The following is a 21,799-nucleotide window of genomic DNA, read 5'->3' as shown; positions in this document are numbered from 1 at the left end:
GGCCCAGTCTGATTTTAGCTTCCTAAACCTTACGTATGCTTCCTTTTCCTTCCTGACTAAATTTAGGACCTCGGGTCATCCAAGATTTCCTTACCTTACCATCCTTGTCCATACTCCTTACCGGAACATGCCGATCCTAAGATCTGCTCAGCTGGCCTTTAAACAACTCCCACATGTCCAACAGCAGCTGCTCCCAGTCAATGCCCCTTAGCTCCTGTCTCATCCTGTCGTAATGTGTCCTCCCCCAATTTAGTACCTTCCCGCAAGATCCGATTTTATCCTTACTCATAACTATCGTAAAACATAATGAGTTGCAGTCACTATTCCCAAAATGTTCCTCCACTATCAGGTCTGTCACCTGGCCCAGCCTATTTCCCAAAACCAGGTCCAGTATCTTTCCTGCTTTAGTTGGTCTCTCCAAATACTGATTCAAAAACCCCTCTTGGATGCACTGAAGAAATCCCACCCCATCTAACCATCGAGGCCATCTACGTTTGTGATATAAATAGATGACTTGGATGAAAGTGTGTGTGTGTGTATATATATATAAAAGACATCTTTATTAGTCACATGTACATCGAAACACACAGTGAAATACATCTTTTGTGTAGAGTGTTCTGGGAGCAGCCTGGAGCAGTTAGAGTAACACTTTACAGTGCCAGTGACCCGGGTTCAATTCTGGCCGCTGTCTGTAAGGAGTTTGTACGTTCTCCCCGTGTCTGCGTGGGTTTCCTCCGGGTGCTCCGGTTTCCTCCCACGTTCCAAAGACGTACAGGTTAGGAAGTTGTGGGCATGCTATGTTGGCGCCGGAAGCGTGACGACATTTGCAGGCTGCCCCTAGAACACTCTATGCAAAAGATGCATTTCACTGTGTGTTTCGATGTACATGTGACTAATAAAGAAATCTTATCTTAAGAGTCGCCACGCTTCCGGCGCCAACATAGCATGCCCACAACTTCCTAACCTGTACGTCTCTGGAATGTGGGAGGAAACCGGAGCACCCGGAGGAAACCCACGCAGATGCGGGGAGAATGTACAAACTCCTCACAGACAGCGGCGGGAATTGAACTCGGGTTGCTGGCGCTGTAATAGCGTTACACTAACCACTACACTACCGTGCCTGCCCCGTGTGGGTTAGTAAGTTTGCCAAAATTGGTGTCGTTGTGGACAGTGAAGGAGGTTGTCAAAGGATACAGCGAGACATGGATCAGTTGCAGCTACTGACACTGACTGGCCAAGTGGCCTTTCCTGCTCCTAATTCACCTGTTTGTGTGGCTCTGTTGTCGACAGATGTCAAAGACTACTCAGGCTCCTGCCAGGAAGGCGGCTCCTCCACCTCCAGGATGCACCATTGACATCAACGACCCTACAGTACAAGACGCAGCAATCAAAATCCAGGCTTCATACCGTGGGCACAGGTAGGAGCATCGACAACTCTGGGTGGGGGAGCCAGGAGATCAGCGAGAGCCTGGCAAGGCTTAATCAGGGATCAGGGATCTCAGCGGTGAGTATATGGAAGGAGCTGCCAGAGGAAGAGGTTGAGGCAGGTACATTAACAATGTTTAAGAGGGAGGTACATGGTTTAAGATAAGATAAGATTTCTTTATTAGTCACATGTACATTGAAACACACAGTGAAATGCACCTTTTGCGTAGAGCGTTCTGGGGGCAGCCCGCAAGTGTCGCCACGCTTCCGGTGCCAACATAGCACGCCCACAACTTCCTAACCTGTACGTCTTTGGAATGTGGGAGGAAACCGGAGCACCCGGAGGAAACCCACGCAGACACGGGGAGAACGTACAAACTCCTTACGGACAGCGGCCGGAATTGAACCCGGGTCACTGGCGCTGTAATAGCGTTACGCTAACCACTACACTATCATGCCTGATGGATGGGACTAGCTCAGGTAGGCAACTTGGTCAACATGGACGAGTTGGGCCAAAGGGCCTGTTTCCATGCTGTACAACACTCTACATTATGGGCACATTGTCAGTAAAAGTGGCTTCAGTTCTCAATCATTGGTCACCCAGTGAGGGGGTCGGTCAGTATGGGTAACTCATTGGTCAGTCAGTGGTCAGTAATGGGTCAGTGAGGGGTCACTCAGTGATTAGTGAAGAGTGGATAATTGGTCAGAGGGATCACCAAGGGGTCAGGGAAGTCAATGAGAAGACCTCCAAACAGCCCAAGACACACAGAAGAGCAAACTTGTGGGAAATGTTTAGAGTTACAGTCATACAGCACAGAAACAGGCCCTTCAACCCAACTGGTCCGTGACGACCAAGATACCTTTTTAAGCTAGTCCCATGTGCCTGCATTTGGCCCATATTCCTCTAAACCTTGCCTGCCCAAATGTCTTTTAAATGTAGTTATTGTACTTGCCTCAACCATTTTCTCTGGCAGCTCGTTCCACATTTGTACCACCCTCTGTGTGAAAAACTTGCCCCTCAGTCCCCCATTAAATCTTTCCCCTCTCACCTGAAACCTGTGCCCTCTAGTTTTAGACTCCCCTACCCTGGGGAAAAGATGGTGACCATCCAAATACCTGTGCCCCTCTGTAAGGTGTCCCCCCCCCCCCCCCGCCGTCTCCTTTGCTCCAGGGAAAACAGTCCCAATGTATAAATTCAGAGCAGGAGAAATGAAGGGTCTTTAACTTGAAACATTAACTCTGTGTGTGTCTGTGTGTGTGTCTGTGTGTGTGTGTGTGTGTGTGTGTGTGTGTGTGTGTGTCTGTGTGTGTGTGTGTGTCTGTGTGTGTCTGTATCTGTGTGTGCATGTGAACCTCTGACCACGGGTGTGGATGATGAAGGAGTAGCTGTGGTGTGGTGTTCCCGTGTGTGTGTGCGTGTGTGTGTGTGTGAACCTCTGACCACGGGATGATGTGTGGATGATGAAGGAGTAGCTGCGGTGTGGTGTTCCTATGTGCCCTGCCCTGAGCCCAGCTACAACACCAACCTCTCACGCTGCAGATCACGGCGAGAGCTGCGGGAGAAAGGACCACCCCGTATCCTGAAGGACTTGAAGGACGTTGTTCTGATCGAGGGCAGTGCGGCCAGACTTGACTGTCGGGTCAGTGCCTTCCCAGACCCCCTCATCCGCTGGTTCAAAGATGGCCGGGAGCTGAAGGATGGACCCAAGTATCGCTACGTGTTTGAGGACCCAGACGTGGTGGCATTGGTGGTCAGGGACGGGAATCTGTCAGACCTGGGCAAATACACCATCTCAATCACCAACACCTTCGGAGAGGCATACGATTCTGCAAAGATCATCATTGAAGGTAAAAGCCCTACTCTGAATGCTGGTTGGGTCTGACTTCTAACTTTATTCAAAGCCCTCTGAACCTCTCCCCAGTGTTCTGCTGCTTTCTAGAGCCCAGACTCTTTTGTTAGAACATAGAACGTACAACCCTGTCTGTGCCGACCGCGATGCCAAATTAAACTAAATCCCTTCTGCCCGCACATGATCCACGTCCCTCCATCCCTGCACATTCATGTGCCTGTCGAACAGCCTCTTAAATGCCTCTATCATACCCGCCTCCACCACTCCCCTGGCAGCCCGTTCCAGGCACCCACCATTATCTGTGTAAAAAAAACTTGCCCCGCACATCTCAGTTAAACTTAGCCCCTCTCACCTTAAATGGGTGCCCTCTGGTATTAGACCCTGGGAAAAAGAGACTGGCTGTCTACTCTGCCTATGCCTCTTATAATTTTATAAACCTATAACTCTGGTTAGACCGCATTTAGAGTTTTGCGTGCAATTCTGGTCACCTCACTATAGGAAGGATGTTGAGGCTTTAGAGAGGGTGCAGAGGAGGTTTACTAGGATGCTACCTGGATTAGAGGGCATGTGCTATCAGGAGAGGCTGGACAAACTTGGGCTCTTTTCTCTGGAGCAGCAGAGGCTGAGGGGTGGAGGTGTATAAAATTATGAGGGGCATAGATAGGGTGGACAAGCAATATCTTTTACCCATTATTGAGTGATCCAATACCAGAGGGCATGCATTTAAGGTGAGAGGGGGTAGGTTCAGAACAGACGTGAGGGGTATGTTTATTTACTGAGAGAGTGGTGGATGCCTGGAATGTGTTGCCTGATAGGGTGGTGGAGGCAAATTCATTGGGGGCTTTTAAGAGGGGCTTGGATGGGCACATGAATGAGAGGAAAATGGAGGGATATGGACATTCTGTAGGTAGGAAGGAATAACTGGGTCAGCACAACATTGTGGGCGGAAGGGCCTGTTCTGTGCTGTACTGTTCTATGTTCTATATACCAGGTCTCTCCTCCACTGCTCCAGAGAAAACAACCCAAGTTTGTCCAACCTCTCCTTATAGCTCGTACCCTTTAATCTGGGCAGCATCCTGGTGACTTTATTCATTCTTTTGTAAATGCAAGTGTGTGTGGCAAGGGCAGCGCTGAGAAGGTGGTGGTGAACCAGTCCTTGCTGTGATCCTTCTGCTGATGGACAGGCAGTTCCAGGATTTAGAGCCAGTGATGATAATCGACCAGTGAGTCAGGTGCAACATGGAGGGGAACCTGCAGGTGGTGGTGCTCCCCTCTGCCTGCTGACCCTGGTCGTACAGCAGGGAAACAGGCCCTTCGGCCCAACTCGTCCATGCCGACCATCTAAGCTAGCCCTATTTGCTCACGTCTGACCCATGTCCCTCCAACCTGTCCTATCTATGTACCTGTCCAAGTGTCTTTTAAACGTTGTTAATGTACCTGCCTCAACCACTTCCTTGGGTAGATCCTTCCATATACAGACCACACTCTGGGTGAAAAATTGCCCCCCAGGTTCCTATTAAATCTCCTTAAATGTATACCCTCTAGTTCTTGATTCCCCCAACCCTGGGAAACAGAGCGCATTCACCCTATGTATGCCCCTCTTGATTTTATACACATCTAGTAGATCACCCCTCATTCTCCAACACTCCAGTAAAAAAGCCCCAACCTCCTCAACCTCTCTCCATAACTCAGCCCCTCGAGTCCCGGCAACATCCTCGTGAATCTCCTCTGCACTCTTTCCAGTTTAATTGCATCTTCCCTATAACATGGAGGACAGTCTGGGGAATCTCAAATGGAACGTGGTCCCTTCAGAATGTGTCCACCTCTCATGGAGACCCTGGGTATAGGAGGTGCTGTTAGAGTAGGCTGCAGGAGTAACCACGGTGTGTGTTGTAGCTGGTGCCTCTGGCAGAGGGAGGGAGTGCTTAGTGGACTGGGTGCCAGTCAAGTGGCTGCTTTGTCCCAGATGTCTCTGAGCTTCCCGAGAATCATTGGTGTTGAACTCATCCAGGAGAGTGTTCCATCACACTCCGGACTGATGCCTTGCTAATGGTGGAAAGGCCTTGGGGTGTCAGGAGGTAAGTCACTCACCACAGGATTCCCAGCCTTGGAGCCATTTACATGGCAGATCCAGTCATGTTTTTCACAAGACCACAAGATCCCAAGACAAGGGAGCAGAATCAGGCCATTCGGTCCATTGAGTCTGCTTCACTACCTCACCATGAGCTAAACTATTCTCCCATCTAGCCTCATTTCCCGGCCTTTTCCCCATATCCCTTGATACACTGACTGATTAGATACCTATCAATCTCCTCCTTAAACACCCCCAATGATCAGGCCTCCACAGCTGTGTGTGGCAACGAATTCCAGAGATCCAAGACCCTCTGGCTAAAGAAATTTCTTCTTGTTTCTATTCTAAATGGGTACCCTCTAATTCTAAGACTGTGCCCTCTTGTCCTGGACACATACACCAAGGGAAACAGCTTAGCCACATCTACTCTGTCCAGTCCTTTCAACATTCAAAATGTTTCTATGAGGTCCCCTCTCATTCTTCTGTACTCCAATGAATACAGTCCAAGAGCCGACAATCGCTCATCGTACGTAACCCCTTTCATTCCGGGAATCATCATTTTTGGTCAGTTGTGACCCCCAGGATGTTGACGGTGGGGGTCTCAGTGGCGGGAATCCAATGACTGCAGGAGATTAGGTGCTGTCCTTGCTTGGCACGTGTTACCCACCCCTCATCAGCCAGTGTGCTCTCCCAGTCACTGACAGGTCGCTCACTTGGAAGTTGTGTGTTGGCATCTCACTCCAGCAGGTGACCCGGGCTGATGCCCCCCCACACCATGCAGTACTGAGGGAGGGGCTGCACAGTCAGAGGTACCATCTTCCAGATGGGATATTAACCACCACCTGCTCTCCCTCCGTGAGAGATCCCCATCCATGAGCTTAAAGAACAGCAGAGAAGTTCTCCCAGACTCCTGGAAAATATTTATCACCCAAGCTACATCACAAACACCCACTGTTATCGGTCTGTGTGTGTGATCTTGCTGTGCACACATTTGCTACCATGCTTCTAACTCTTGAGCCACACTTTGAACTCAATGTAACTGCACTGTGTAATGAATCGACCTGTATGATCGGTTTGCAAGACAAGTTTTTCACTGTACCTCGGTACAAGTGACAATAATAAACCAATTCCAATACCATTGCCGTTGGTATAACGTAGAAACATAGAAAAACCTACAGCACAATTCAGGCCCTTTGGCCCACAAAGCTGTGCCGAACATGTCCCTACCCTAGAAATTACTAGGCTTACCCATAGCCCTCTTTTTCTAAGCTCCATGTACCTATCCAAAAGTCTCTTAAAAGACCCTATCGTATCCGCCTCCACCACCGTTGCCGGCAGCTCATTCCACGCACTCACCACTCTCTGAGTAAAAAACTCACCCCTGACATCTCCTCTGTACCTACTCCCCAGCACCTTAAACCTGTGTCCTCTTGTGGCAACCATTTCAGCCCTGGGGAAAAGCCTCTGACTATCCACATGATCAATGCCTCTCATCATCTTATACACCTCTATCAGGTCCCCCCTCATCCTCCATCTCTCCAAGGAGGAAAGGCCGAGTTCTCTCAACCTGCTTTCATAAGGCACGCTCCCCAATCCAGGCCGCATCCTTGTAAATCTCTTCTGCACCCTCTCTATGGCTTCCACATCTTTCCTATAGTGAGGTGACCAGAACTGAGCACAGTACTCCAAGTGGGATCTGACCAGGGACCTATATAGCTGCAACATTACCTCTCGGATCCTAAATTCAACTCCCCGATTGATGAAGGACAATACACCATATGCCTTCTTGACCACAGAGTCAACCTGCACAGCCGCTTTGAGCGTCCTATGGACTCGGACCCCAAGATCCTCTGATCCTCCACATTGCCAAGAGTCCTACCATTAATACTATATTCTGCCATCATATTTGACCTACCAAAATGAACCACTTCACACTTATCTGGGTTGAACTGCATCTGCCACTTCTTAGCCCAACTTTGCATCCTATCTATGTCCTGCTGTAACCTCTGACAGCCCTCTATACTATCCACAACACATCCAACCTTTGTGTCATCTGCAAACTTACTAACCCACCCCTCCACTTTCTCATCCAGGTCGTTTATAAAAATCACAGAGTAAGGGTCCCAGTACAGATCCCTGAGGTACACCACTGGTCACCGACCTCCACTCAGAATATAACCCTTCAACAACCACTCTTTGCCTTCTGTGGGCCAGCCAGTTCTGGATCCACACTACAATGTCCCCTTGGATCCCATGCCTCCTTACTTTCTCAATAAGCCTCGCATGGGGTACCTTATCAAATGCCTTGCTGAAATCCATATGCTGACTATTCCTAATCATATTATACCTCTCCAAATGTTGATAAATCCTGCCTCTCAGGATCTTCTCCATCAGCTTACCAACCACTGAGGTAAGACTCACCGGTCTATAATTCCCTGGGTTATCCCTACTCCCTTTCTTGAATAAAGGAACAACATCTGCAACCCTCCAATCTTCTGGAACTTCTCCCATCTCCATCGACGATGCAAAGATCATCATCAGAGGCTCCGCAGTCTCCTCCCTCGCCTCCCACAGCAGCCTGGGGTACATCCCATCCGACCCCGGCGACTTATCTAATTTGATGCTTTCCAAAGGTTTCAGCACCTCCTCTTTTCTAATATCTACATGCTCAAACTTTTCAGGCCGCTGCAAGTTCCCACTACGATCCCCCAGATCTTTTTCCATAGTGAATACCGACGTAAAGTATTCATTAAGTACCTTCGCTATTTCTTCTGGATCCATACACACTTTCGTACTGCTGCACTTGATAGGCCCTATTCTTTCACGTCTTATCCTCTTACTCTTCACATACTTGTAGAACGCCTTGAGGTTTTCCTTAATCCTACCCGCCAAGGCCTTCTCATGTCCCCTTCTTGCTCTCCTAATTTCCTTCTTAAACTCCTTCCTGTTATCCTTATACTCTTCCAGATCTCTGACATTACCGAGCTCTCTGTACCTTTTGTATGCTTTTCTTTTCCTTTTGACTAGATTTATTATAGCCTTCGTACACCACGGTTCCTGTATCCTCTCGTGACTCCCCGTCTCATTGGAACATGCCTATGCAGAACTCCACACAAATATCACCTGAATATTTGCCACATTTCTTCCGTACTTTTCCCTGAGAACATCTGATCCCAATTTAATCTTCCAATTTCCTGCCTGAGAGCCTTATAATTCCCTTTACTCCAAGTAAACACCTTTCTGGTCTGTCTGTTCCTATCTCTCTCCAGTTCTATTGTAAAGGAGGTAGAATTATGATCATTATCACCAAAATGTTCACCCACTGAGAGGTCTGACACCTGACCAGGTTCATTTCCCAATATCAAATCAAGCACAGCCTCTCCTCTTGTAGGTCTATCTACATATTGTGTCAAGAATCCTTCCTGAACACACCTAACAAACTCCACCCTATCTAATCCCCTCACTGTCTGGAGATGCCAGTCGATGTTTGGGAAATTAAAATCCCCCATCACCACAATTCTGTTGTTCTCACACCTTTCCAGGATCTGCTTCCCTATCTGCTCCTCAATAACCCTGTCACTATTGGGTGGCCTATATATAAAAAAAAACACCCAGCACAGTTATCGACCCCTTCCTGTTCCTAACCTCCACCCACAGAGACTCCATAAACATTCCCTCCACAACGTCCACCTTTTCTGCAGCAGTGACACTATCTCTGATCAACAGTGCAACTCCCCCACCTCTCTTGCCTCCCTCCCTGTCCTTTTTGAAACATCTAAAACCTGGCACTTGAAGCAACCATTCCAGTCCCTGAGCCATCGAAGTCTCTGTAATGGCCACCACATCGTACCTCCAAATATTTATCCAAGCTCTAAACTCATCTGCCTTGTTCACAATACTCCTTGCATTAAAATAGACACATCTCAAACTGGTCTGAGCACGTCCCTGCTCTGTCACCTGCCTGTCCTCCCTCTCGTACCTACTATTAGCTTTCTCTATTTGAGAGCCAAACAGCTCTTCCCCAGTCTCTCCAGTTCAGATCCCACCCCCCAACAAATCTAGTTTAGACTTCCCCCAGTAGCCTTAGCAAACCTCCCCACCAGGATATTGGTCCCCCTGGGATTCAAGTGCAACCTGTCCTCTTTGTACAGATCACACCTGCCCCAAAAGAGGCCCCAGTGATCCAGAAATCTGAATCCCTGCTCCTTACTCCAATCCCTCAGTCACGCATTTAACCTCCTCCTCATTCTGTTCCTATACCAACTGTCGCTTAGCACAGGCAGTAATCCAGAAATTACTACCTTTGAGGTCCTGCTTCTCAGCTTCCTTCCTAATTCTCTATAGTCTTTTTTTCAGGACCTCATTCCTTTCCCTACCTATGTCGTTGGTACCAATATGTACCACGACCTCTGGTTGTTCTCCCTCCCCCTTCAGGATATCTTGGACGCGATCTGAAACATCCCGGACCCTGGCACCTGGGAGGCAAACTACCTTCCGAGTTTCTCTCCTGCGTCCATAGAATTGCTTGTCTGCCCACTTAATTATAGAGTCTCCCATCTCTCCTTCCCTACCCTTCTGAGCCACAGGGCTGGGCTCTGTGCCAGAGACATTGCCACTGTTCCTTCCCCCAGGTAGGCTATCTCCCCCAACAATACTCAAGCAGGAGTACTTATTGTCAAGGGGTACAGCCACAGGGGTACTCTCTAGTACCTGACTCTTCCCCTTCCCCCTCCTGACTATGACCCACTTGCCTGACTCCCATGGCCCCGGTGTGTCCACCTGCCTATAACTCCTCTCTATCACCTCCTCATTCTCCCTAACCATCCAAAGGTCATCAAGCTGCATCTCCATTTCCCTAACACGGTCCCTCAGGAGCTCGACACACCTGGTGCAGATGTAGCCCTCCCACAGGCAGGGAGACTCCGGGAACTCCCACATCTGACATCGAGTACAGGAAACCGCACGCATACCCCTTCCTTAACTCGTCACCTAACTTGCCTCGCCCCTTGAGCCAAAGCCCAATCATTCTAACCCGTAAGACCTCCTGACATCCTGCACTCAGTAACATTCAACCGCAATCCCAACCCATTCTCCCCCAGACCTTCAAACTGTGGGACTCCTTCTCCCTCAGTCCCTCAAAATGTCGGACTCCTCCCCTCACCCATTCCACCCTCATCCCTCACCATAGAACATGGAACATTACAGCACCGTACAGGCCCTTCGGCCCACAATGTTGTGCCGACATTTTATCCTGCTCTAAGATCTATCTAACCCTTCCCTCCCACATAGCCCTCCATTTCTTTATTATTCATGTGTCTATCTGAGAGTCTCTTAAATGTCCCTAATGTATCTGCCCCCACAACCTCTGCCGGCAGTGCGTTCCACGCACCCACCACTCTCTGTGTAAAAAAACCTACACCTGACATCCCCCTTATACCTTCCTCCTATCACAGGCGCGTGACGTCACTCGGCAGGGCGCGGGCGATTTAAAAGTCGGAGGGTTACCTTCAGTTTTTCTTTCCAGCGACCAGAGAGCGGAAAGTGCCGGAAATTAACGAGGAGCGATTTTTTTTTTCTTTCTAGCATTCGGGATAGCGGCGAGTGACTGCGCAGGCACGTGACGTCACTCGGAAGCGCGCGGGCGATTTAAATAGCAGACCAACATATCTAGCGGGCAGCGTCGGAGCGGGCAGCGGAGTGAGAGGGAGCAGAGTGGGTTGGGCTTTGGCTCAACGGGCTTCGGCAAGAGCGGGAAAGAGGTGAGACTAATAGAGAGGGGGTAAGTTATTAGTTTATTTGTTGAACTCAGTGGTATAGCAAGATGCATCTGGGGTTGGTCTTATGTTTGGAGTGTCAGATGTGGGGACCCTGGGAGACTACCAGACTCCCCGATAACTACATCTGCGCAAAGTGCACCGAGATGCAGCTCCTCAAGGAACGGATTGAGAGTCTGGAGCTGCAGCTCGATGACCTTCGGTTGGTTAGGGAGAGCGAGCAGGAAATAGGAGTTATAAAGAGTTTGTAGACAGCACCTCTGTGGCGGTCCCCCTCAAAAACTGATATCTCATTTTAGATTCAGTTGGAGAGGATGACCTGATGGAGGAAGACCTCAGCAACCGGGACCTTGGCACCGTGCCTGGTACTGTGGTCCAGCGGAGGAAGCGAAATGCAGTGGTTATTGGGGATTCTATAGTAAGGGGTACGGATAGCAGATTCTGCGATAGCGACAATGGGTCTCAGATGGTGCGTTTCCTCCCTGGTGCCAGGGTACGGGATATCACGGACCGGGTCCAGAATATTCTGAGGGGAGAGGGTGAGCAGCCAGAAGTCTTGGTACATGTAGGTACCAATGACATAGGTAGAAAAAGAGAAGAGGTCCTGAAGGAGGAATACAAGGCATTGGGGAGAAGGTTGAGAAGTAGGACCTCAAGGGTAGTAATCTCAGGATTACTACCTGTGCCACATGTCAATGATAGGAAGAATAGAAAGCTCTGGCAGATGAATGCGTGGCTGAGTGACTGGTGCAGGGGGCAGGGCTTCAGATTTTTGGATAATTGGGACCTTTTTTGGGGGAGGCATGACCTATTCACTAAGGATGGGTTGCACCTAAACTCCAGAGGTTCCAATATCTTGGCGGGAATGTTTGATTTAGTTGTAGGGGAGGGTTTAAACTGATCTGGCAGGGGGATGGAAACCAGGATGTTAGGTTACAAGATGCTAAGGTAAAGGAGGGAGTTTATAGAAACAAGTCCAATGAGGATGGCAAGAAGGACAGGCAGGTGAGAAGTCAGGATAATTTGCTGAATAATAGAAGTACAACAAGTCAGGATGTTAGGATACAGAATGTTAGGATAGGGGATGAGGTATATAGGAACATGTCTAAGGTAGTATGTAGTGAAGATGGTAAGAAGGATAGACAGGTGGAAAGCCAGAATAATCTGCTGAACAATAGAAGTACAACAAAATTAATAGCAGATACCAGACTAAACGTACTGTATTTAAATGCACGTAGCATTAGGAATAAAGTAGATGACCTAGTGGCACAACTACAGGTTAATAAATACGACATTGTGGCAATCACCGAGTCATGGCTTTATGACGGATGTGATTGGGAACTGAATATCCAGGGGTACACAGTGTATAGGAAGGATAGGCGGGTAGGCAGAGGGGGAGGTGTGGCCCTGATGGTTAGTAGTGATATAAAATCGATAGAAAGGAAGGACATTGGGTCAGAGGAGGTGGAATCCTTGTGGGTGGAGCTAAGAAATAGCGAGGGTAAAAGGACAATGGTAGCAGTTATATATAGGCCCCCTAATAGCAGTCAGCAAGTGGACGATAAGTTGCAGTTTGAGATAGAAAAAGCGTGCCAGAGTGACAATGTGAAGATAATTATGGGGGATTTTAACATGAAGGTGAACTGGGAAATCCAGAATGGCGGTAGTACTCAGGAGAGGGAGTTTGTGGAATGTCTAAGGGACGGTTTTCTAGAGCAACTTGTTGAAGAGCCCACCAGGGGATCGGCTGTTTTGGATTGGGTGCTGTGTAATGAACCGGAGGTGATTAGGGAACTAAAGGTAAAGGAACCACTGGGAACCAGTGATCACAATATGATTGAGTTCAGTTTCAAGTTTGAGAAGGAGAAACTGGTAACTGGTGTATCGATATTTCAGTGGAACAAAGGAAATTACAATGGTATGAGAGAGGAGTTGGCCCTAATTGATTGGAAGAGTAAGCTGGCTGGAGGGACGGCAGAGCAGAAATGGAAGGAATTTCTACAGGAAATAAGGAAATTGCAGGATAGATATATTCCAAGAAAAAAGAAGGTTTTTAATGGAAAAAAGGCACAAATGTGGATAACGAGAGAGGTGAAGGCTAAAATAAAAGCAAAAGGGGCGGCGTACAAAGAAGCAAAAATTAGTGGCAAAACAGAGGACTGGGAAGCTTTTAAAAACCTGCAGAGAGAAACTAAGAAGGTCATTAGGAAAGAAAAGAGGAATTATGAAAGGAAAGTTGGCGGATAACATTCGAAAGGATACTAAGAGTTTTTTTAAATACATAAGGTGTAAAAGAGAGACACGGGTTGATATAGGACCAATTGATAATGGTGCAGGAGCTATTATAATGGACGATAGAGAGATGGCAGAGGAATTGAATGAATATTTTGCATCGGTCTTCACCATGGAGGACATCAGCAATGTGCCGGTTAGTCAGGAGTCTCATGAAATGGAATTGAGTTCAGTTAAGATTACTAGGGAGAAGGTGCTAGGAAAACTAAATGGACTAAAGACTGATAAGTCTCCCGGACCGGATGAGGTGCATCCCCGGGTTCTGAAGGAGGTGGCTTTAGAGATAGCGGAGGCATTGGCGATTATTTTCCAGAAATCGATAGATTCAGGCGTGGTTCCGGAGGACTGGAGGGTCGCAAATGTAGTTCCGTTGTATAAGAAAGGAGGGAGGCAGCATAAAGGAAATTACAGACCTATTAGTCTGACGTCAGTGGTGGGAAAGTTATTGGAATCTATCCTCAAAGACGGGGTTACGGAATACCTAGAGGCGCAGGGCAGGATAGGTCCTAGCCAACATGGTTTTGTGAAGGGAAGATCCTGCCTGACCAACCTATTGGAGTTTTTTGAAGAAATCACAGGCAAGGTGGATAAGGGAGAGGCGGTAGATGTTGTGTATTTAGACTTTCAAAAGGCCTTTGATAAGGTGCCTCACAAGAGACTGATTAATAAGATGAGAGGTCATGGAATTACGGGTAGGATAACAGAATGGGTGGAGCATTGGCTGGTTGACAGGAAGCAAAGAGTGGAAATAAAAGGATCTCGTTCTGGTTGGTTACCGGTTACTAGTGGTGTGCCGCAGGGGTCGGTGTTGGGGCCGCTCCTTTTTACCTTGTACATTAACGATTTGGATGATGGAATAAATGGTTTCGTTGCTAAGTTTGCAGATGACACCAAGATAGGGGGAGGAGTAGGGAGTATTGAAGAGATAGGAAGGTTGCAGAGGGACCTAGACAGTTTAGGAGAATGGGCAAGGAAATGGCAGATGAGATTCAATGTAGAGAAATGTGCAGTTGTACACTTTGGAAGCAGAAATAAGCGGGCAGATTATTATCTAGGAGGAGAGAAAATCCAAAGCACGGAAGTACAAAGGGACTTGGGGGTACTCGTGCAGGATACCTTAGAGGTTAACCACCAGGTCGGATCGGTGGTAAAGAAAGCGAATGCTATGTTGGCATTCATTTCGAGAGGTATAGTGTATAAAAGTAAGGAAGTGCTGATGAGGCTCTACGGGGCACTAGTGAGGCCACATTTGGAATATTGTGCGCCGTTCTGGACCCCACATCTTAGGAAGGATGTGTTGACGTTGGAGAGGGTTCAGAGGAGACTTACGAGGATGATTCCAGGAATGAAAGGGCTTAAGTATGAGGAGCATTTGTCGGCTCTTGGACTGTACTCACTGGAGTACAGAAGAATGAGAGGGAACCTCATAGCGACATTTAAAATATTGATAGGAAAGGACAGAGTAGATGTGGCTAGGCTGTTTCCCTTGGTGGGTGAGTCCAGGACCAGAGGGCACAATCTTAGAATTAGAGGGTACAGTTTCAAAACAGATGAGGAAAAATTTCTTTAGCCAGAGGGTGGTGAATTTGTGGAACTCCTTGCCACGTACAGCAGTGGAAGCCATATCAGTGGGGGCGTTCAAGGAGGAGATAGATAGATATCTAAATAGTCAGGATATCAAGGGATATGGGGATAAGGCCGGCAATTGGGATTAGAATAGTGTTTTTTTTTCTTCCCCCGTTCCCCATTTCTCATTTCTATTTCCCTTTCCTTGGAGCAGACTCGATGGGCCAAATGGCCTGCTTCTGCTCCCTTGTCGTGTGATCTTGTGATCTTGTGATCACCTTAAAATTATGCCCCATCGTGTTAGCCATTGTCGCCCTGGGAAAAAGTCTCTGACTGTCCACTCGATCTATGCTCTTATCTTGTACACCTCTATCAAGTCACCTCTCATCCCCCTTCTCTCCAAAGAGAAAAGCCCTAGCTCACTCAACCTATCCTCATAGACATGCTCTCCAATCCAGGCAGCATCCTGGTAAATCTCCTCTGCACCCTCTTGCCTATAACCTGCTCCTCGAGACTCCAGCACCTTACCCCCCTCTGTACCCTCTCTACCTATATCACTGCTGCCCCTTGAATCTTTCCTTGCACTGACCCTAGTCTTCTGCCTCTGTTCAATGACCTCGACCCATCCTCTGGGCCCTGTATCTAAGGAAGTGTGTGCTGGCCCTGGAGAGAGTCCAAAGGAGGTTCACAGGAATGATACCAGGAATGAAAGGCTTAACGTATGAGGAACGTTTGATGGCTCTGGGCCTGTTTAGAAGGATGAGGGGGGATCTCATTGAAACCTACTGTATACTCAAAGGCCTGGATAGAGCGGATGTGGAGAGGATGTTTCCATCAGTGGGAGAGTCTAGGATCCGAGGACACAGCCTCAGAATAAAGGGACGTGTCTTTAGAACTGAGATGAGCAGGAATTTCTTCAGCCAGAGCATGGTGAATCTGTGGGATTTGTTGCCACAGACGGCTGTGGAGGCCAAGTCATTGGGTGTATTTAAGGCAGAGATTGATAGGTTCTTGATTGGTGAGGGGGTTGAGGGTTACAGGGATAAGGTGGGAGAATGGAGTTGAAAAAATCAGCCACGATTGACTGGCAGAGCAGACTCGATGGGCTGAATGGCCTAATTCTCCTCCTATATCTGGAGCTCCTTCCAACTCTTCAAAAATCCAGGCAACGACGGGAAGGAACCAGGACAAGACTTTATCCGTTACAATCCCAATGTCTCCAGCAGCCCTCTCACCCATACACCCTCCCACCCTGCCTCCTGTAACACCTCTGTTCCATTCTGCCCCTCCCTTCATCTCTGCCATAGTTGCTCCGGTGACAAGACCTTCCACACAGGTGTCCTGAGACGTCTTCTTCAGAGGGGATGGAGCCCTCGACCACACCTCTGCTCTCACACCCTCTCCAGGGCAGAGCGAGGAGGGAGGTCCCCCGGTCCTCTCCTTCCACCCCTCCGCGTTCAGTGGGTCACCATTCATATTTCTGCCAGTGGGTTTCACTGCCACACGCACCTTTACCACTTTACTCTGAAGGGACCACATTCCCCTTGCGATTCCCCGGTCCGCTCTTCCATCTCCACTAACCAGTCCCCGTCTGACGGCGCTTTCCCGTGCAACACCTGTCCTTTCACCCCTTCCCTTCCCACCATCCAGGGACCCAGGTGAAGACCTCTTCCAATCCAGAGCACTGCATTTGGTGTTCACACTGTGGTCTCCTCTACACTGGAGAAACCAAATGCAGATTGGATGACCTCTTTACAGAACACCTCTGTTCAGTCTAGAGGGGTGACCCTGAGCCTCCCGTTGCCTGTCACTTTAATTTGCCCTCCCACTCCCACTGTGACCTTTCTGCCCCTGGCCGCCTGCTCTGCTCCAAGGAATCCCAATGTACTCTCGAGTTTCTGTCTGTGCACATTGCGCGGATTTCAACAGGCGTCGAGTTCATTAACGGAAGATAATTTGCTGCTCCTGTTTGTATCAGAACTGGCTGGTTCTGATGTAGGTTAACGAGTCAAACTGCAGATGCTGGAAATCTGAAGCAAAAACGTGAATGCTGGAAGAACGCAGCCAATCAAGCAGCATCTGAGGGCATTGAGGGTACTGAGCTGAAGGGCATTTAGAAGTTGGGATGTTATGTTGCAGTTGTACAAAACGTTGGTGAGTCTGCATTTGGAATATCGTGTTCCGTCTCAGTCACCCTGCTATAGGAAAGATGCCATTAAGCTGGAAAGAGCGCAGAGGAAATTTACAAGGATGTTGCCAGGACTCAAGGGATTGAGTTATGGAGAGACGTTGAGCAGGATGGGACTTTATTGGGAATGAGGGGTGACCTTATAGAGGTGTAAAAACCATAAGGGGCATAGATGGGGTGAATACACTCATTCTTTTTCCCAGGGTTGGGGAATCAAGAACTAGAGGGCAGAGGTTTAAGGTGAGAGGGGAGAAGATTTTGATGGGATTCCTGACGGGAAACCTTTTCACCCAGAGGGTGGTGAGTATATGGAACGAGCTGCCAGAGGAAGTGGTAGAGACAGGTACAATAACATTTAAAAGACACTTGGACAGGTACATGGATGGGACAGGCTTAGAGGGATATGGGCCAAACACAGGAAAATGGAAGTAGCTTAGATGGGCATCTTGGTTGGCATGGACCAGTTGGGCCGAAGGGCCTGTTTCTGTTCTGTATAACTCTATAATTCCATCTGAGGAGAGAGAAACCAATTGAAGTTTCAGGTCAGGACTGGAACTGGGCAAGGGTTCCTGGCCCAAAACATTGATTTTCCCTTGCCCTCGCCCTCTCTCTCTCTAGCTGCCCTCTATTAACCTATTGGAATCGGTTTATTATTGTCACTTGTACCGAGGTACAGTGAAAAACTTGTCTTGCATCCCAATCGTACAGGTCAATTCATTGCACAGTGCATTGAGGTAGTTACAAGGTAAAACAATACAGAATGCAGAATTAAATGTTACAGTTACAGAGAAAGTGCAAGGTGCAAGGCCATAACGAGGTAGATTGTGAGGTCAAGAGTCCATTTTATCGTACTAGGGAACCATTCAACAGTTTTATAACAGCAGGATAGAAGCTGCCCTTGAGCTTGGTGGTACGTGCTTTCAGGCCTTTGTATTTTCTGCCCAATAGGAGGGGGGAGAAGAGAGAATGTCCAGGGTGGGTGGGGTCTTTGATTACTGTATGTTGGCTGCTTTACCGAGGCAGCGAGAAGTGTAGACAGAGTCCATGGAGGGGAGGCTGGTTTCCGTGATGTGCTGAGCTGTGTCCACAACTCTCTGCAGCTTCTTGTGGTCCTGGGCAGAGCAGTTGCTGTACCAAGCCGTGATACATCCAGATAGGATGCTTTCTATGGTTCACCGATAAAAATTGGTGAGTGTCAAAGGGGACGTGCCAAATTTCTTTAGCCTCCTGAAGAAGTAGAGGTGCTGGTGAGCTTTCTTGGCCGTGGTGTCTACGTGGTTGGACCAGGACAGGCTATTGGTGATGTTCACTCCTAGGAACTTGAGGCTCTCAACCCTCTCGACCTCAGCACCGTTGATGTAGACAGGAGCATGTACACTGCCCCCTTTCCTGAAGTCAATGACCAAGCTCCATAAACTTTAGGATTACCAATGGCAACCCTGGTCTCACCTGATTACTAAAGTTCCCCTTTGTCCTATCCGTCCCTCTGTCGACTTAAAACCAACCTGTTGCCCTCTCTTTCCCAGTTCTGATGAAGGGTAATTGACATGAGCTATTAATTCTGTTTCTCTCTCCACAGATGCTGCCTGACCTGCTGAGTGTTTCCAGCATTCTCTATTTTTATTTCAGAATTCCTACGTCTGCAGCTTTTTTCTTTGATTTCTCTACCATCGGATATCTCCTGTTTTTTCTGTGATCTGGGACGCACAATGTCTGAAAAGAAATTTCAATGGGAACATTCTAAAGGGAATTTAGGGGGGGAAAGAAGACTAATTGGGGAGCTCGTGGATCAAGCTAGTACATTCGCGATGGGCTGAACAACCAGCTTCTGAGATTCTATGATCCTGAGCTCCTGCCTTTCAAACCTCCAGGGCCTGAGGCCAAGCAAACCGCCACCCGCCTGGTGAGGGCCTGTGTGTTGATTGTTGAAGTCCCAATGGGACTTCCTGGGAGACCCTGTAGGGTGGAGGATTGGAGGGTCATGGATTGCCCACTCATGAGCTCCTCTTGGTTGCGTCCGCTGAGCTCTCGACCGGCTGCCCTGCTGACCTCCGCCATCCCTTGCTCTCTGACCCCTCTGTCCTGTCCTCACAGTCCCGGGGAAGATTGAGAAGGGCCCAGACAACGTGAAGGCAAAGGTCGGACAGACGGTGAAACTGGTGGCGCGCATCAGCGGCGAGCCGGAGCCCGATGTTGGGTGGGCGAAGGATGGCGAGGACATCGAGGAGGATGACAGGTAACAGTATCCGGGGACAGGCTGCTCTGTCTCACCACCTTCTACACTCACAGGGGCTGAGACTGCTTCGACTTCAGGCGAGTCGAGTTTATTGTCATCTGCACAAGTCCACGTGTGCACAGGTGCAATGAAAAACACAGGCACAGAGCATCAGACAATCAGCATTCACAAGAAAAACATAAATTAAACATAAATTATACACAATTTTTGCAAGAAAAGTACAATTAGAACAAAAAAAGTTCATTTTAGTGATCAAAGTGGTCATAGTGTTACTAAACTGTAGTGATTAGGGTTTTGCTGGTTGGTTCAAGAACCGAATGGTTGAAGGGAAGTAGCTGTTCCTGAACCTGATGGTGTGGGGACTTCAGGCTTCTGTACCTCCTGCCGGATGGGAGCTGCGAGAAGATGGCACGGCCCGGATGGTGGGGATCTTTGATGATGGATGTTGCCTTGTTGAGGCAGTGCCTCCTGTAGATACTCCCGATGGTGGGGAGGGATGTGCCTGTGATGTACTGGGCAGAGTCCACTGCTCTCTGCAGCTTCTTACATTCCTACGCATTTGAATTACCATCCCAGACTGTGATGCAACCAGTCAGGATACTTTCAACAGTATGTCTGTGGAAGTTCATCCTGGGGAATGAGTGTCACTGGGTTAGGGTTTGGGTTAGACTTTATGGTGTTAGTGGGTAAGCTTTAGGGTTAGGGTGTCAGTTTGTGGGCAGAGGGGTTGTGTTTACTGTTCTGTTTAGTAGAGAGTGCAGAGAAGGTTTACAGGAACGTTGTCAGGACTCGAGGGCCTGAGTTACAGGGAGAGGTCGGGCAGACTAGTACTTTATTCCTTGGAATTAAAGGACACTGAGGGCTGACCTTATAGAGGTGCATAAAATCCTGAGGGGCATAGATAGGGTGAATGCGCACAGAGTTTTTCCCTGGGAAAAGGGAGTTTGGGGAACTTCTGTTCCCCAATCTGTCATGTGTATGATTGCATAAACCAGGGCAAGTTTCTCGCCTCTGTCTGTCCCCCGAATCCGGAGGTAACAATCACCATCAAACTCAAAGTGTAGCAATTGGACTGTAGCCTCATTTGATCTGTCTGGCGGGGGGTAATTTAGAAGATTGTTTCAGGCCACCTGTATACCTGTCAGTCTCTGTGTTTGTGGATAGGATTTCAACATCCATCATGAGAAGGGTGGCATCGTGTGATCTGGTCAGAGTGGTGTGTCTCCTTCGTGTAGTGGGATGTGTTAGTGCTGGGGTTCGGGAATGAGTGGGTGTGTTCCACTGCTCCGTTCCATTCACTCCCACAGTCCATTACTGTCCTTGTGTCTGGTCATTTCCTGTATTGATTTATTATTGTCACTTGTACCGAGGTCCAGTGAAAAACTTGTCTTGCAAACCGATCATACAGGTCAATTCACTACACAGTGCAGTTACATTGAGTCAGTACAGAGTGCATTGATGTAGTACAGGTAAAGACAATAACAGTACAGAGTAAAGTGTCACAGCTACAGAGAAAGTGCAGTGCAATAAGGTGCAAGGTCACAACAAGGTAGATCATGAGATCATAGTCCATCTCCTCGTATAAGGGAACCGTTCAATAGTCTTATCACAGTGGGGTAGAAGCTGTCCTTAAGTCTGGTGGTACGTGCCCTCAGGCTCCTGTATCTTCTACCCGATGGAAGAGAGAATGTTCCGGGTGGGTGGGCTCTTTGATTATGTTGGCTGCTTCACCAAGACAACAAGAGGTAAAGACAGAGTCCAAGGAGGGGTGGCTGGTGTCCGTGATGCTCTGGGCTGTGTCCACAACTCTCTGCAGTAGTGTAGTGCAAGTCCCCCTGCCCTGACTGTTCCTGTCTCAGGTATTCCAGCTGCCTTTTGTCACCGTGTTTTGATCCTTCCAGTTGTTGTAGAATGTCTGTAATCTCCCTTTGTGTTTGGGCAGCTCCCTAGAGAGATCTGTGCTGTTTCAGTGGAGTCGCAGGAGAGGGCAGAGGCTGGAACTTGGAGCAGCACACAGTCTGCTGGAGGAACTCAGGAGGTCAGGCAGCGTCTGTGGGGGAAAGGAATTGTCGATGTCCTTAATCCTGACAATTCCTGACAATCAGCAACATTGATGTCCGCTGCTCGACCCGCTGAGTTCCTCCAGCAGACTGTGTTTAATTGTCTGTGCCTCAAATAAGTACAGCTGTCTGTCCATAATGAAAATGCCACAGGCTCTGTCTGCTGGTTTTACATAGACCAGTACAGCACAGTACAGGCCCTTCGGCCCACGATGTTGTGCCAACCTACATAAACCTGCTCCACGATCAATCTAACCCTTCCCTCCGACACAGCCCATCTATTTTTCTTACATCCACGTGCCTAAGAGTCTCAGAAGTCCCTATTGTATCAACCTCT

The 21,799-nt window shown here is 48.5% G+C and overlaps 2 protein-coding genes across 2 annotated transcripts in view; one reads left to right on the top strand and one right to left on the bottom strand.

Moving 5' to 3' along the window:
- Positions 1-21,799, bottom strand: part of LOC127569523 (ATP-binding cassette sub-family B member 6-like) — a 549,089-nt gene that overhangs the window by 89,671 nt on the left and 437,619 nt on the right. The window lies entirely within an intron of this gene.
- zgc:77784 (uncharacterized protein LOC402947 homolog) overlaps positions 1,291-21,799 on the top strand; it is a 23,074-nt gene continuing 2,565 nt past the window's right edge. The window contains exons 1-3 of the mRNA XM_052014912.1: positions 1,291-1,418; positions 2,966-3,273; positions 19,261-19,402. Of these exons, the coding sequence (XP_051870872.1) occupies positions 1,291-1,418; positions 2,966-3,273; positions 19,261-19,402 (578 nt within the window). The remainder of the gene's footprint in view (positions 1,419-2,965; positions 3,274-19,260; positions 19,403-21,799) is intronic.

This window comes from Pristis pectinata, chromosome 1 (assembly GCF_009764475.1).
Source record: "Pristis pectinata isolate sPriPec2 chromosome 1, sPriPec2.1.pri, whole genome shotgun sequence".
NCBI classification, from domain to species: Eukaryota; Metazoa; Chordata; class Chondrichthyes; order Rhinopristiformes; family Pristidae; genus Pristis; species Pristis pectinata.
The sequence above is the reverse complement of the archived record's forward strand: the minus strand, read 5'-3'. Positions and strand labels throughout refer to the sequence as shown.